At 39.6% G+C, this 13642-nt stretch overlaps 1 protein-coding gene across 3 annotated transcripts in view; it reads right to left on the bottom strand.

The window, feature by feature from the left end:
* Nucleotides 1-567: 567 nt before the first annotated feature.
* c3h18orf21 (chromosome 3 C18orf21 homolog) overlaps nucleotides 568-13642 on the bottom strand; it is a 103064-nt gene continuing 89989 nt past the window's right edge. For 2 of the 3 annotated variants that reach the window (XM_041184123.1, XM_041184124.1), the window contains 2 exons: nucleotides 12629-12658; nucleotides 568-6144 (listed from right to left, as the gene is read on the bottom strand). In XM_041184123.1, the coding sequence (XP_041040057.1) occupies nucleotides 5991-6144; nucleotides 12629-12658 (184 nt within the window). In that variant the 3' untranslated portion in view covers nucleotides 568-5990. The remainder of the gene's footprint in view (nucleotides 6145-12628; nucleotides 12659-13642) is intronic. The other variant, XM_041184125.1, reaches the window with a different exon arrangement.

Here is a 13642-nt window from a genome sequence, read left to right as displayed (position 1 = left end):
CCACCACCCTATCTATATCCTCTTGAAATTATCCTCCTCAAGGTTCATGGTACTTCCAGGTTTTGGCCATCTACAACTTTTGAAATTGTACCCTATACACCAATGCCTGGTTAGTTAATATATATCAGGAAGAACAGGGGGTCCTATCACCAACAGTGCTTGGAGAACTCCACCATAAACCTATAAACAGCTATACAGAAAGATATCAGGGATGTCTCTGGTCAGAATAACACTAAAGACTTTACACTTAACAGGCACTAGTATATTAAAACCACCTTTTGTAGCAAACTATAGACACATCAGGGTAATGTTAAATTAACCTGACCACTCCACGGTACTGTGTAGAATGCTGGTTTTGCACATCACCTGATATTCCCTGGGTTGGGTTTGAAACCAGCGGTGCACGCAGATGCAAGTTTCACGACAGGATTAGGTTAAAATTGCCTCCAATTTGTCTGTTCCTCCATTGATTTGTATCAGCCAGATGGATCTTTTATTTAATTGAGCTTGCTTTTAACTTTAGTGGGGTTAGGGTTAGAAGAAAAGCAAATAATAAAATATACTATATAAACAAAATGTTTATTTTTATTACATTGCCCACCATGTGTTCCAGTTCACTTTGACAGCTAATAAATACTGGACCATTACATCAAGGGTAAACTCAATAACCAAAATTTACAATAAATTAATTACACAGACATTGAAACTCACAAGGAACTAGTAGTACAATAATTGATTTACTTAACACACAAACAGTCAAATATCGCAGAGTTTTGAATCTTTAAAAGTGTCTTTCAGTAACTTTTTAATTCGGTCTCTGATGAATCTACATGACAAATATTGCATGGAGTCCTAACATGCCTAAATTGGAATAGGCAATATGTAGCAGGAAACTAAAAACCTTAGAATACCACTGGCCAGATATATTCCTATATTTTTGGAGTAGAATTAGGTTTCTCTAACAAAGCAATTAAAATTGTTAATAAGCAATTGGGAGTTATAAGTATTAGTTTGACACGGTCATCTGCCTTTTAAAATCTTCTCCCATGCTATTACTTTAATAATTTTAACCAATCAACACCTTCCATTTTCTCTCCTCATCCATGCAAAATCTTGCTTAGGAATTCCCACTATCCCACTGATTAACTCGCTGCACAAGATACTGGATAGAGTGCATAGATCCTCACATAACCCATTAAAAGACAATATTGTCCACAAATAAGGATACCATAATAGCTCCAGAAATGCTTGGAACAACCACTCCTGCCCATTCCTTATGATGTCAGGGATAGGATAGGTAATAGTGGACAGTTTTGTGTTATTCCTCATTTGTTCAATGATTCACCTATCATTGCACAGATCTCGGAGCTGGAGTACAGATCCCACATAAAATTCACTCCCTCAGCTTTCCGCTTTTTACAAGGACTGCGCAAGGAACTATGTCATGAGCCTTTCAAATATCACTAGTGTAATTGAAGTGGGTTTTAGCATTTCAGCCACAGCTAACTGATCAGTTTTACTGCCTAGCCTCATATAAATTTATAAAAAGTGTTGTTTACAGCATGATGGAGCTCTGTTTCTGTTGCAGTAGATTTACAGGATTATTGCCATTTGCAAAACAAACCGTTGTGTGGGAAAGTGAGAGAAGGGTAAACATTCCAAAGTATGTTCTTATATTTAATAATAGTAGATGATGCTCACTGTGAACTTAGTATACAGAGTGCTGTTTTATAACATGAACCCACTAAGCCCCATCACCAGCAGTCCTTTTCATATCCAACAGTCCCAGAGGGCACCCCCTGCAACCGGATTGCTTTCTCTCTACATTTCCTGTCCTGTCAATCTTCCCATCTTCAAAAGGGTCCTTTTCCTCCCCACTGCCCAGATGGCAGCGCTGCTAAAATAAATAAATCAGAGTTCATATGCATATCAAAACAATGATGTATTTGAGTGGTTCTCAAATTCTTAAAGGCTAGGCTCCAACATCTTAAACCTTTTCCTTTCACTGTTTCTGTTTCCCTTCAGTTCTGTTTATCTTCTCCTTCACTTTTGTTTCTTTCATTTATTAAGTTCTATTCCAAATATTAGTTTGGTTCAGTCGTAGTCATTTTGCAGTTTTCTAGTTGAAGCTCCACTTCAGGACTTGAGCACAATCTAGGCTGACACTCTGGTGCAACAATGTGGAAATGCTGAAACAAAAACAAAAATAGCTGGAAAAACTCAGCCGGTCTGACAGCATCTGCGGAGAGGAATACAGTTAAAGTTTTGAGTCCGTATGACTCTTCATCAGAACTGAGGGAATATAGAAATGAGGTGAAATATAAGCTGTGGAAATGCTGCTCTGTCAGAAGTGTTGTCTTTCAGAGACCTTAAACCAAGGTCCATCTGTTCTCTCCGTTGGACATAACAGATTCCATGGTACATTTCTGAAGATGAGTAAGAGTTCTCCCAGTGGCCTTGCCAACAGTTATCCCTCAACAAACACAAGCAAAAATTAATTAAGTTCATTCAGTTCTTTATTGTTTGCGGAACCTTGACGTGATAATTTGTTGCCATATCTACCCAAAGAACTAGTGACTTCCCTTTCAAAAGCAAAAGGCTGTGAAGAGCTTGGGGACATCCTGAAGATATGAAGGTGCTATATAAATGCAAGTTCTTTCATTTCTTTCTCTCCCTTGCTTTCCAATCCCTTTCTCTTAGCATTGTTTTTACACCTCATTCCGTTAGTATGTAGGCTGTAAGGGAATCTGTGGACATATGGATTGTCCTGGGTAAACCATGTAGGGACCAAGAATCCAGCAGAATTCCAGGCTAGACCAGAGGGGCAAGCGTGACGTAGAGGACACTTCTGAAGATATTTCAAAGGTACTGAGGGAAAATCTAGCATTTTATTCTGGAAATAATTAATATTTCCATTTCATAAATATTTTAGGGTTACAGAGCTTTGGACCACTTATCTATACCATCATTAATATCTTACAACTTCGTCTCTGCCTCAGCTCATTTGTCACTGAAATAGTCATCCATACCTGTGTTACCTTTGGTCTTGACAGTTCCAATGCACTCCTAGACAACCTCCCACAAACTAACCTCTGTAAAACTTGAGCTCATCCAAAAACACTGCTGTATCAAATTCCATTCACCCATCATTCATGCTTGCTAACCTACACAGGCTCCCAATTAAGCATTACCTCAGTTTTTCAATTCTCATCCTCGCTTTCAAATCTCTTTGCTGTGCCACCCTACCTCTGTAATCCCCTTCAGTCCATAACCTCCAAGATATCTGTGTTCCTCTGCTTCTGGCTTTGTGAGCACTCCCAATTTTAAATGCTCCAACTTTGGTAGCTGTGCCTTTTGCCACTAAGGTCCTACGCTCTGGAATTCCCTCCCGACACCTCCATACTTCTCTTTCCTCCTTTAAGATGCCCTTAAAACTTCTTTCTTCAACCAAGCTTTTCGTCATCCACCCTAATATCACTCTGTGGTTTGATGTCAAATTTTGCTTTATAACATTCCTGTAAAGCACCTGGGGACATTTAACTATATTGAAAGTGGTAAATCCCAGTTGTTTGTTTTGCATACTTGGCTCAGGGAAAGCTAACTGGAAGCCAAAAGTAACTAGAGCAAATACACTGAGCTATTTGATTGGTAGCTTATCATGGCAATTGATGATCGCTGATCATAGCTTTGCCATGCTTGTTCACCATTCTAAGTGCTTTACGTTGTTTGTTCCATCAGATTTGATAGCTTTGGGCCAGTATTATATTTGATCTAATCATGATTTTTTTTATGCTCTAGAGAAACTTCTGAGGTACAATTTTTGTTTGAGGTTTGGGGGCTCAGGAGAACACAATAAAGAACAGAATTAACAGCTATTTAGAACATCATGTTCACAGGACAACCTAAAACACAATTTTTTTTAGGGAAATATGGCAACCCATATAACACACAGCCCAGTCACCCTAAGAGTAAATTGGAGCAATGAATCTGTTTTGGAGGTTATGTTTGAGGGAATAGAGTTAACAAGGATACTGGGAGAATTTCCTGCTGCTCTTCAAATAGTGTTACTCAGTCTTTTCATGACATAGCCCATCAATTTTTTTATGCTAGTTCTTTGAAATGGCTATCCAATTAGTACCACTCTCCTGCCCTTTCCACATTGCACTGCAAATTATTCCCCTTCAGGTATTAATCCAATTTCTTTTTGAAAGTTATTATTGAATCTGCTTCCGCCTGACAGACAAATCACAGCTTCAAGTCTCATTGAAAAGACAGCACCCCCAATGATGTAGAACAGACTTCCTCGCTCTACTGCAATAAAAGGCAGAAACATTTTCATTGTGGAGATATCATATATAGTATACTGAGGGGATAGTATTTGGTCATCTTTTCTACATGCATAATTGACTCATGCTGTTTAAATGTGAATCATACTGTGCATGACAAAATAAATCTGCATACCTAAATATATCAGAGCTGCTCAGCCAATAACACTGTCCTACAAGATATTCAGACAAAAATAAAAACTGGCAATATCTGTTTTCCATGGGTATTAAAGCATTTTCAAAACCAAACTAGGCAGAACTTTAGGGAATGTAATTTTTGTAGATATATCTCCTTGAAAGTGTCAGGGACTCGAAAGGACCAGACAACTGGGAATCACATTACCTTTTCAACTCTGTGACATAGGCTCAAATTCAGAGCAGACTAATGAGATACAAGTCTCTCCCTCTCTCAGGCTATAAGAGCCGTTTGTTAAAATTATTCAGGCAAAACTGCCACAATTGTAATTGTAATCGATGTCCCCTCTTATTTTTTGTTGCGCAAAACCTATTTATTTAAGTGTATGGGACCTTTTTTTTTTTTAAAACGCAGCCACCCACACATGCTAACTTAAAGGGCCTGACTAGTGCTCAGCCTACACAGCAACTTCCAAGTTGTTGTAGAGGAAAGTTGACTGCCAACTAGTGTTACAATCTCATTCGAACTGGTGTGGGAAATAAAAAGATCACATTGGCACCGTAAAATGGGTAAGGAATAAAATTACATTGTATCTGACCTGGGTATTGGCTCTAAAAACGATTTCATTTTCTATCATGACAAGCTTTCACCTCGATAAGCATGGAAACACAAGGCTTAACAGTATTTTAATAAATTGCATCTTCACCAAGATGTTTGCTTAAGTACATTTCATTAAGTATACATATAACCTTTAGAATACGATATCAATATTATATAGCATTAATGAGCAACTTTCCTGTTTTTCTGCTATTTTAATGTATTCCCCTCGTGCATCTGCCCTGAAACTCTGCAGCCTAACTCCAACTGTCCCCCAATTCAATGTTATTTCCCACTGTAACTGGCCAGGCATAAGTCTTTCCCACCTACAGTCTCTGCTTGAGACTGTTTTCAGGGGCAATTGGGAGAAAAAATTACCTAGTTCCATGAACACAATACACAATTAGGGAAGCTGCAAATGTTAAAATAGTAAAATGCATCATTCCTTAGATTTTAGCAATAAAAAAACTGATCTGTGATCACATTGATAAATAAAAAATCTTTTCTACAACCATTAATGTTTTGGCAGCTGCTGCCATTTGAACCTCAATATGTAGAAGCCTAATGGATTGTTATCCTTCTGCAGATAGCAGTATGTTTCAGAGAAAACCAGATGGTAGCTTAGCTTACCACTTACCAGGCTTCCGTTTAATCCGCAGAACTGCAGACACATTGTTGTCAGTCAGAGCTCCAACATGCTTGCTCTTGTAACATTTCTAATAATTATTTATACACAGCAAAGAAAAACTTTATTTTATGGCAACATTGCAAAACTCAATTTGAATAAAGCTATATTCTGTGTATGGCCATGCACCCAACTGATTATGCGAATTGACGGGCAATTCATCTTTTCCCACTTACTTTTTTTTGCTCTGACTTGTGCAGACACAAAGTTTAAGCAATACAAATAAGATAAGATCACAAATTGCAGTTTACACTGAAGATAGGAAATCTTGAAGAGTCCCTTTATTGTTCTCGTGTTTCTGCTCACAATTCAAAAGCATCTTTAGACGAGAGCAGTGTAGCTTCTTTCCCTTAACTGATTTCAGTGAAGGCGATGATGTGGAAGGTGCAGAGACAGATGTTCTAAAAAGATAAATGTGAAAATTAGCATATTAAAGCACTACATAAATAGGGATCACTATATTGGAAGCAATCTGAAATCAGCATTTAGTAGAAAAATGTCATTTCTAAGCAAATAAAAATAAGTGATATAAAGAAAAATCTGTTGGCTATCTCACTTTATTATAATTTCACATAAAACGCCCTAATGTGCTTGTAGGAAGGTTACATCATACTACTTCTGTCACACATTGAATTTGAGGTGGTGAGTTTTAAATTTCCTATGTACTTATGTATATCTTTCAGTCCTTCTAGCTCCCAAGATTGTGCCTCCAAGCTGGGTAATGCTGTGGGCACTTAACCATCCTGTCTGAGGCTTTAAGTTTCTTAAACATATCTTTAAAAAGTTAACAACATTTAATATTTTTTTTTAAATGCTCAGAATGGTTAAAGTTGATCCCTTGGACAATGGAAACTAGGCAGTGTGTGTGAGTGGCCAGGATTCTCCAGGGTAAGTGGGGAGTTCACAAGCTATCTCTATAAATATTCACCAGCTTTCCACTTTTAGAATGAGACAGATAAGAGAAAAAACAAAGAGGACAGAAATAGAGAGATAAGAAGCAATAACATAAGGATGGCACAGCCATGTAAGTGACACCATAATCTCCCTAATTCACTGCAAGTTAGGAGCAGGAGTAGGCCATTCAGCCCTTTGAGTCTGCTCCACCAATAAGATCATGGATGATCTTTTACCTCAGCTATACCTTCCCAACTATCCCTATATCCCCAAACTCCATTAGTATCCAAAAATCTATCAATTTTTGACTTGAATGCACTCAACAGCTGATCATCCATTGGCCTCTGGTTAGAGAATTCCAAAGGCTCACAATCCCTTCAATGAAGAAGTTTCTCCTCACCTCAGTCCTAATTGATTTGACACCTTTATTATGAGACCGTGACCCCGAGTGCTAGATTTCCCCAGCCATGGGAAACAGCATCACCAAACACACCTTCCCTTCACCACCACCACCGCCCCCCCCACCCCCCCACCCCCACCCCCCCGCAGCATTCCACAGGGATTGTTACCTCCAGGATACCCTGGTCCACTCCTCCATCACCCCCTACACGTCAACCCCCTTCCACGGCACCTTCCCATGCAACCATAGAAGGTACAACACCTGCCCCTTTACTTTCCCCCTCCTCACTGTCCAAAGGCCCAAACACTCCTTTCAAGTGAAGCAGCATTTCGCTTGCACTTTCCTCAATTTAGTCTACTGCATTCGCTGCTCCCAATGCGGTTTTCTCTACATTGGAAAGACCAAACGCAGACTTCGGTCTGTCCGCAAGCATGACCCAGACCTCCCTGTCACTTGTCATTTCAACACACCACCCTGCACTCATGCCCACATGTCAGTCCTTGGCCTGCTGCAATGTTCCAGTGAAGCTCAACGCAAATTGGAGGAACAGCACCTCATCTTCCAACTAGGCCCTTATAGTCTTCCGGACTTAATATTGAGTTCAACAATTTCAGATCATGAACTCTCTCCTCCATCCCCACCCCCTTTCCGATCCCCCTTTTTCCAATAATTTATAATTCTTTTTACAACTATATTTTTTTCTTTTCCCTCCTATTTTTAAATTTATTTCTATCTATTGTTTCATCTCCACCTTTTAGCCCATTTCGATCCCTTCCCACCCTTGTCCTGCTTGCTTCCCTTAATGTCCCCATTAGCACATCCTTTAGATAATATCACCACCGTCAACACCTTTGTCCTTTTGTCTATGACATCTTTGGCAATCTGTTCTTGGCCTCCACCTATCACTGGCCTATTGAGCTCTCCTGCCCCACCCCTTTCTACCAGCTAATATTTCATCTCATTTCTATATGTCTTGGTTCGGATGAAGGGTCATACGGACTCGAAACTGTATCCCTCTCCGCAGATGCTGTCAGACCTGCTGAGTTTTTCCAGGTAATTTTGTTTCTGTTCTAGATTTCCAGCATCCGCAGTGTTTTGCTTTTATCTACCTCATCATGTTCCTTAGCAAGTTTATTTGTTTCAATTAGATGCCTCTCATTCTTCTAAATTCCAGGGAATATAGGCCTACTCTATTCAATCTCTCCTCATAGGACAATCCTCTCATCAGAGGAATCAGTCCAATGAACCTTTACTGCCTTACTGCTAAGGCAAATATATGTTTCTTTAGGTAAGTAAATTAAGACAGTTAGCAGTGATCCAAGTGTGGTCTCAGCAAGGTCCTATACTATTGCAGTATCTTTTCTTTCCCTTTGTAATAAAGGCTAACATATTATCTGCTCTCCTAATTGCTTGCTGTACCTGCACGCTGATTTTGTTATCCCTGCACAGGAACACTCAGGTCCCTCTGAATACCAGCATCTCATCTCTTGTCATTTAAAAAAAAGCTGCTTTTCTACTCTTCCTACCAAAGTGGATAATTTCACACTTCTACAGTATATACCATCTGTCATATTCTTACCCATTCACTTAACAGTCTAAATCCTTTAGTAGCCTCTATGCATCCTCCTTACAGCTTACTTTCCCAACTAACTTTGTATAATCAGCAAACTTGGATATATTGCACTTGGTACCCTTACCTAGGTCATCAATATAGGGGTTACATTTACTACCTTCCAAAGTATGGGGGCTGTTCTAAAATCTAGGAAATTTGGAGCATCAAAACCAATGCATCCACCATCTCTTTAACCACCCCTTTTAAAACCCTGAGATGTAAATACATGGATTGTTGGCTTTTAGTCCAATTAATTTCTGCACTACAATTTCTTTGCTAATCCTCAAATTCATCATTTTCACGAGACCTCCATTCAAACTTAAGATCTTAGTTTTGTATTTACAAAGTCAATATAAAGCTTGATATGATCACTCTTCCCACAACTCCTTGAATACTATTAATTAACGTGTCTCATTACAAAATAATAAATCTAAATAACCTAGCTGGTTCTTTGACATATTGATTTAGAAAATAACTTTGAAGGTGTTCCACTCATTCACCTGCCACACTATCTCTGCAAATTTGGTTTGCCCAGTTCATATGGAGATTAAAATCCTCATGATGAATGTATTACCCTTGTTACATGCATGTCTAATTCAATGATTTACACTCTGTGCACTCTACAATTACTTTTAGGGGCCTATTACTCACAGCAGCGCTTTCTTGCTCCTTCTTGTTTCTTTGGTCCATCCAACCTGATTTTAAATTGAGATTTTCTGAGCTAAGATCTTTTTCCTCTTTATTGTCTTATCCCATCTTTTATCAGGGGCACAGGTGCAATCCAGTCTCCTTTCCTATTTTACCTCTCTCTTCTGAAAATCAAGTATCTTTGAATATTTAATTCATGACCTTCGTCAGTCTGCATTTATGCTCCCTGGCAGAGGGGCTTGAAGGTGGAAGGCATGAAAAATCTAGTGGGCACCATCTACCCACCCACCCTCATCTCAATTAAACAGGGATGGGGGAGCCATGAGACCGCCTGCCCATGCTTGAGCCTATTGAGGCTCTCATGTGGCCAATGGCTGCTAGTATTATACCTGCGGTGGTGGGAGGCGCATGCTAGTCGAGTAGCCCAGCAGCATTAGCTGTGCAGGCTGGTGTCAGACAAGGGCCCCCAGGCCCACTGGAGACAGGGAATGTGGGCATCACTGACTAGGCCAGCATTTATTGTCCATCCCTAATTGCCCTTAATTGCATTTAAAAGTCAACCAAATTGCTGTGGCTCTGGAGTCACATGTAGGCCGGACCAGGCAAGGATAGCAGATGTCCTTCTCTAAAGGACATTAGTGAACCAGATAGGTTTTTACAAAAATCAACAATGATTTCAAGGTCATCATTAGGCTTTTAGTCTTCACTTTTAATTCCAGATTTTTTTTTATTGAATTCAAATTCCACCATCTGCCATGGCAACATTCGAACCCATGTCCCCAGAGCATTATCCTGGGTCTTTGGGTTACTCATCCAGCGACAATAACACTACATCATCGCCTCCCCTGAATAGCCAATTTCTGCTTCTATTTCATATGTTATGTTCTTACTCTTGCCTTATTACCATATCATCTAAATTCTTGCACCTGCTCCAGGCACTAGTGCTCCACAGAGAAACCTTCGGAAGTAATCATGCAGCATAAAATAAGTGGAGATTTGGTCTTTTTAATTTGCCTTATAAATGAAAAATAAGTGTAACCCAGGCAACAATGCAGAAGAAAATTCAGCCCACTGGGTCTTTACACAGTATAACATTCCACTCCTTATAAAGCAGTTTTTCCTTCAACTTACCATAGTATTGCCATGAAAAACTTAAATCAATATATTAAAATTAGCGCATGGGTTGCATATCCCATTGAAAGTGTTGTATAAACATTCCTGTGGGAAATCTCATGTTAAAATGTCCACAGGTAGATTTTAGCTTCCCCATAATGTGACGTTTCTCTGTAATACCAGTAGGTAGAGCTCAAATTGGATTTTCAATGTTAATCTGTTTGCTGACCCATAACAATTTCCTGCAACACCACAAATCATTCGTAGCAATATAACATCCCCCATCTGCTCAGTCTATACAGTATTAAAAGTCCTGTTGTTTACACTGTGACTTTGGCCTCAAATGCCTCCAGGCCCCAGGTGATTTTTTTTAAATTCTATTGACGTTATAGCAGGAATCCAGAATGTACAGGCTGGGTGTTGATGCTTTCTGCTAAAGAGACCAGTAGCTCCAGGGATGTACAGGCTAAGTGACACATTTCAGAACAACACTCGCAGCCCAGCTATTGCCTCTGGTCTGCCTTTAACTCTGTAACTTGTTATACTCTACCAGATCCACAGCCCACCGTTTACCTCAAGCCACCTTAATGTGAAGCACACTCCATGCTTAAAATTATTTCTTGCCTCTGCTAACCTCCCACTGTGGTCAATTCTGATCCTGCAAGACAAATTGCCTGCCCCCATTCTGTTCTCCTCCTCCTCCCAGGCTTTATATCTACTCACCCGAATCATTCTTCTGCCCGCTTAAAACTGGCCCTTTGCCTGCATTAACACTATCCTCGATTTTTCCTTGCTTTTCTTGATTGTAAGTCCTAGCCTCAACCAACTCCCTGCCCTGGTCAATAATTCATTCTGCCATTTTTTTTTTAAAACCAAGGGTAATTCATTTTCTCAATGTCCCTCGCAATTAAATAAATGCTGAGTGTTAATTCCCTTAATCTTCCAACTTTTATTCATTTCTTAATTCTATCATTCAATTAACTTTTACCATTTCTGTCAATACTATTTGTAACATCATTCCCCTATCTACAGATTAAAAACTTGGATATGTGCTTATCAACATCCTGGGGGTTACCATTGACCAGAAATCGAATTAGACTCGCTATATAAATACTGTGGCTACAAGAGCAGGTCAGAAGCTAGAAATTCTGTGGCGAGTAACTCACCTCCTGATATACTCAAGCCTGTCAACTATCTACAAGACGCAAGGCAGGAGTGTGATGGAATATTCTCCACTTGCCTGGATGAGTGCAGTTCCAACAACATTCAAGAAGCTTGACATCATCCAGGACAAAGCAGCCCGCTTGATTGGCACCCCATCCACAAACATTCACTCCCCCCCACTACCAACGTACAATGACAGTATTCTGTACCATCTACAAGATACACTGCAGGAACTCACTAAGCCTCGTTAGACAGCACCTTCCAAACTCACAACCGCTACCATCTAGAAGGACAAGGGTAGCAGACACATGGGAACACCATCATCTGGAAGTTCCACGCACCCCCCCAAGCCACTCAGCATCTTGACTTGGAAATATATTGCATTTCCTTTGTTGTCGCTGGGTCAAAATCCTGAAACTCCCTCCCTAACAGCACTGGGGTGTACCTAATTCAATGACTACAACCTCCAAACAGATTAAAAACATTGATATAAAAGCAATGCTGGAAATACTCAGGAGCTTGAGCTGCATCTGTAGATTGAGAAATAGAGTTAACGTTTCAGGTAGATGACCATTCATCAGAATTGGGAAAAGTTGGAGATGTAATAGGTTTTGAGCAAGGGGTGGAACAAGTACAAAGGGAGATCTGGATAGGGTGGAAGACAGGAGAGACTGAATAACAGAAGAGTTAGTCTTACAGGGCCAAAGGGAATGGTGATGGATCAAGAAAATAAACAAAGAAAGGAAATATGTGCCTACAGCAGGCGTGCTGCTGTCTGAAAGCAAATATACGAGAAATAAGCAAAGGAAACAAAATGAAGGAAGAGTTTACAGTCCAAAATCACTGAACTCAGTGTTGAGTACAGGAGGCTATAAAGTGCCTAATCAAAAGATGAAGTGCTGTTCTTCAAACTGGAACAATGCTGCATGACATCGCTGTTCTTGGCCTGCTCAAGGCACATCTTTTGTTTCTTTGTTCTTTTCTTGTCCCATCACCCTTCCCTTTGGCCCTGTAAGATTAACTCTTCTGTCATTCAATCTCTCTTGTCTTTCACCTTAACGCACACTGTAACGTCTGCTTGTTCCTAGAAGTTCAAAGTAATCACATTTTTAGACTCAAATTGCTGGAGCTCCAAGTGCATTTCTTACAGCTCTCCATGTGACACATTGTTGCTTGACACCTGACTGCAGTGTAGCAGTAAATGTGACACCTTGGATGTACATTCGCATTAGTTCCTAGCTCTTTATGCTAGCAATAAACTATACAGCAATATAACACAGACCTTCCATTGTCCCTGTCCCACCCACTCCTTGCTCAAACCTATCACAGCTCTAACTTTTTCCAGTTCTGATGAAAGGTCACAGGCCTGAAATATTAACTCTGGTTTCTCTCTCCACAAATGTTGCCTTGCCTGCTGAGTGTTTCCAATAGTTTCTGCTTTTATTTCAGATTTTGAGCATCTGCAGTATTGTTTTTCTAAATATATTTGACATATATATTTATTCATGAAACCGTTGATATCCATTTCATCTACTCTAGGTTTTCACTACTTGTGAAATCTGCAAATATAAAATTTAATAAAGTACTAGGTGTACCAGTTAACATGTAAATTTATTCACCAACACCTCATGACCTACTTACCAAAACATAACGATACCATTCCTTCCATACAGCTACAAATTGATTAATCAAATCTTCATACTTTACTTAATTTGCCAGTTCAGTGCTGGGAAAATACTTATATACATAATTGTATGCATTTAATCAAAAGGTCCCACCTTAAAGAAAATACGGAAAAAATATCTATCTGACAGACATTTAAAACTGAGGATCCTTACTCCCCATGTGCAACATCACACAGGGTTGACTGATAAAATAACGTTTACATTTATCTTAGACAAGTGTGGCACAGTTGATGACACAGATGCAAAACTAGTTTAGAAACAAATTCAAAAACAGGATATCAGCCACTTCCTACTCTGTTTTGCTCTCAAAATTTGGAGAGCCAGAAATTTAAAAGCACACGCCATTCTAGAAGGAACAGTAATTGGCCTCAGAATATACCAGC

Source organism: Carcharodon carcharias, chromosome 3, assembly GCF_017639515.1.
Source record: "Carcharodon carcharias isolate sCarCar2 chromosome 3, sCarCar2.pri, whole genome shotgun sequence".
Classification (NCBI taxonomy): domain Eukaryota; kingdom Metazoa; phylum Chordata; class Chondrichthyes; order Lamniformes; family Lamnidae; genus Carcharodon; species Carcharodon carcharias.
The sequence above is the reverse complement of the archived record's forward strand: the minus strand, read 5'-3'. Positions and strand labels throughout refer to the sequence as shown.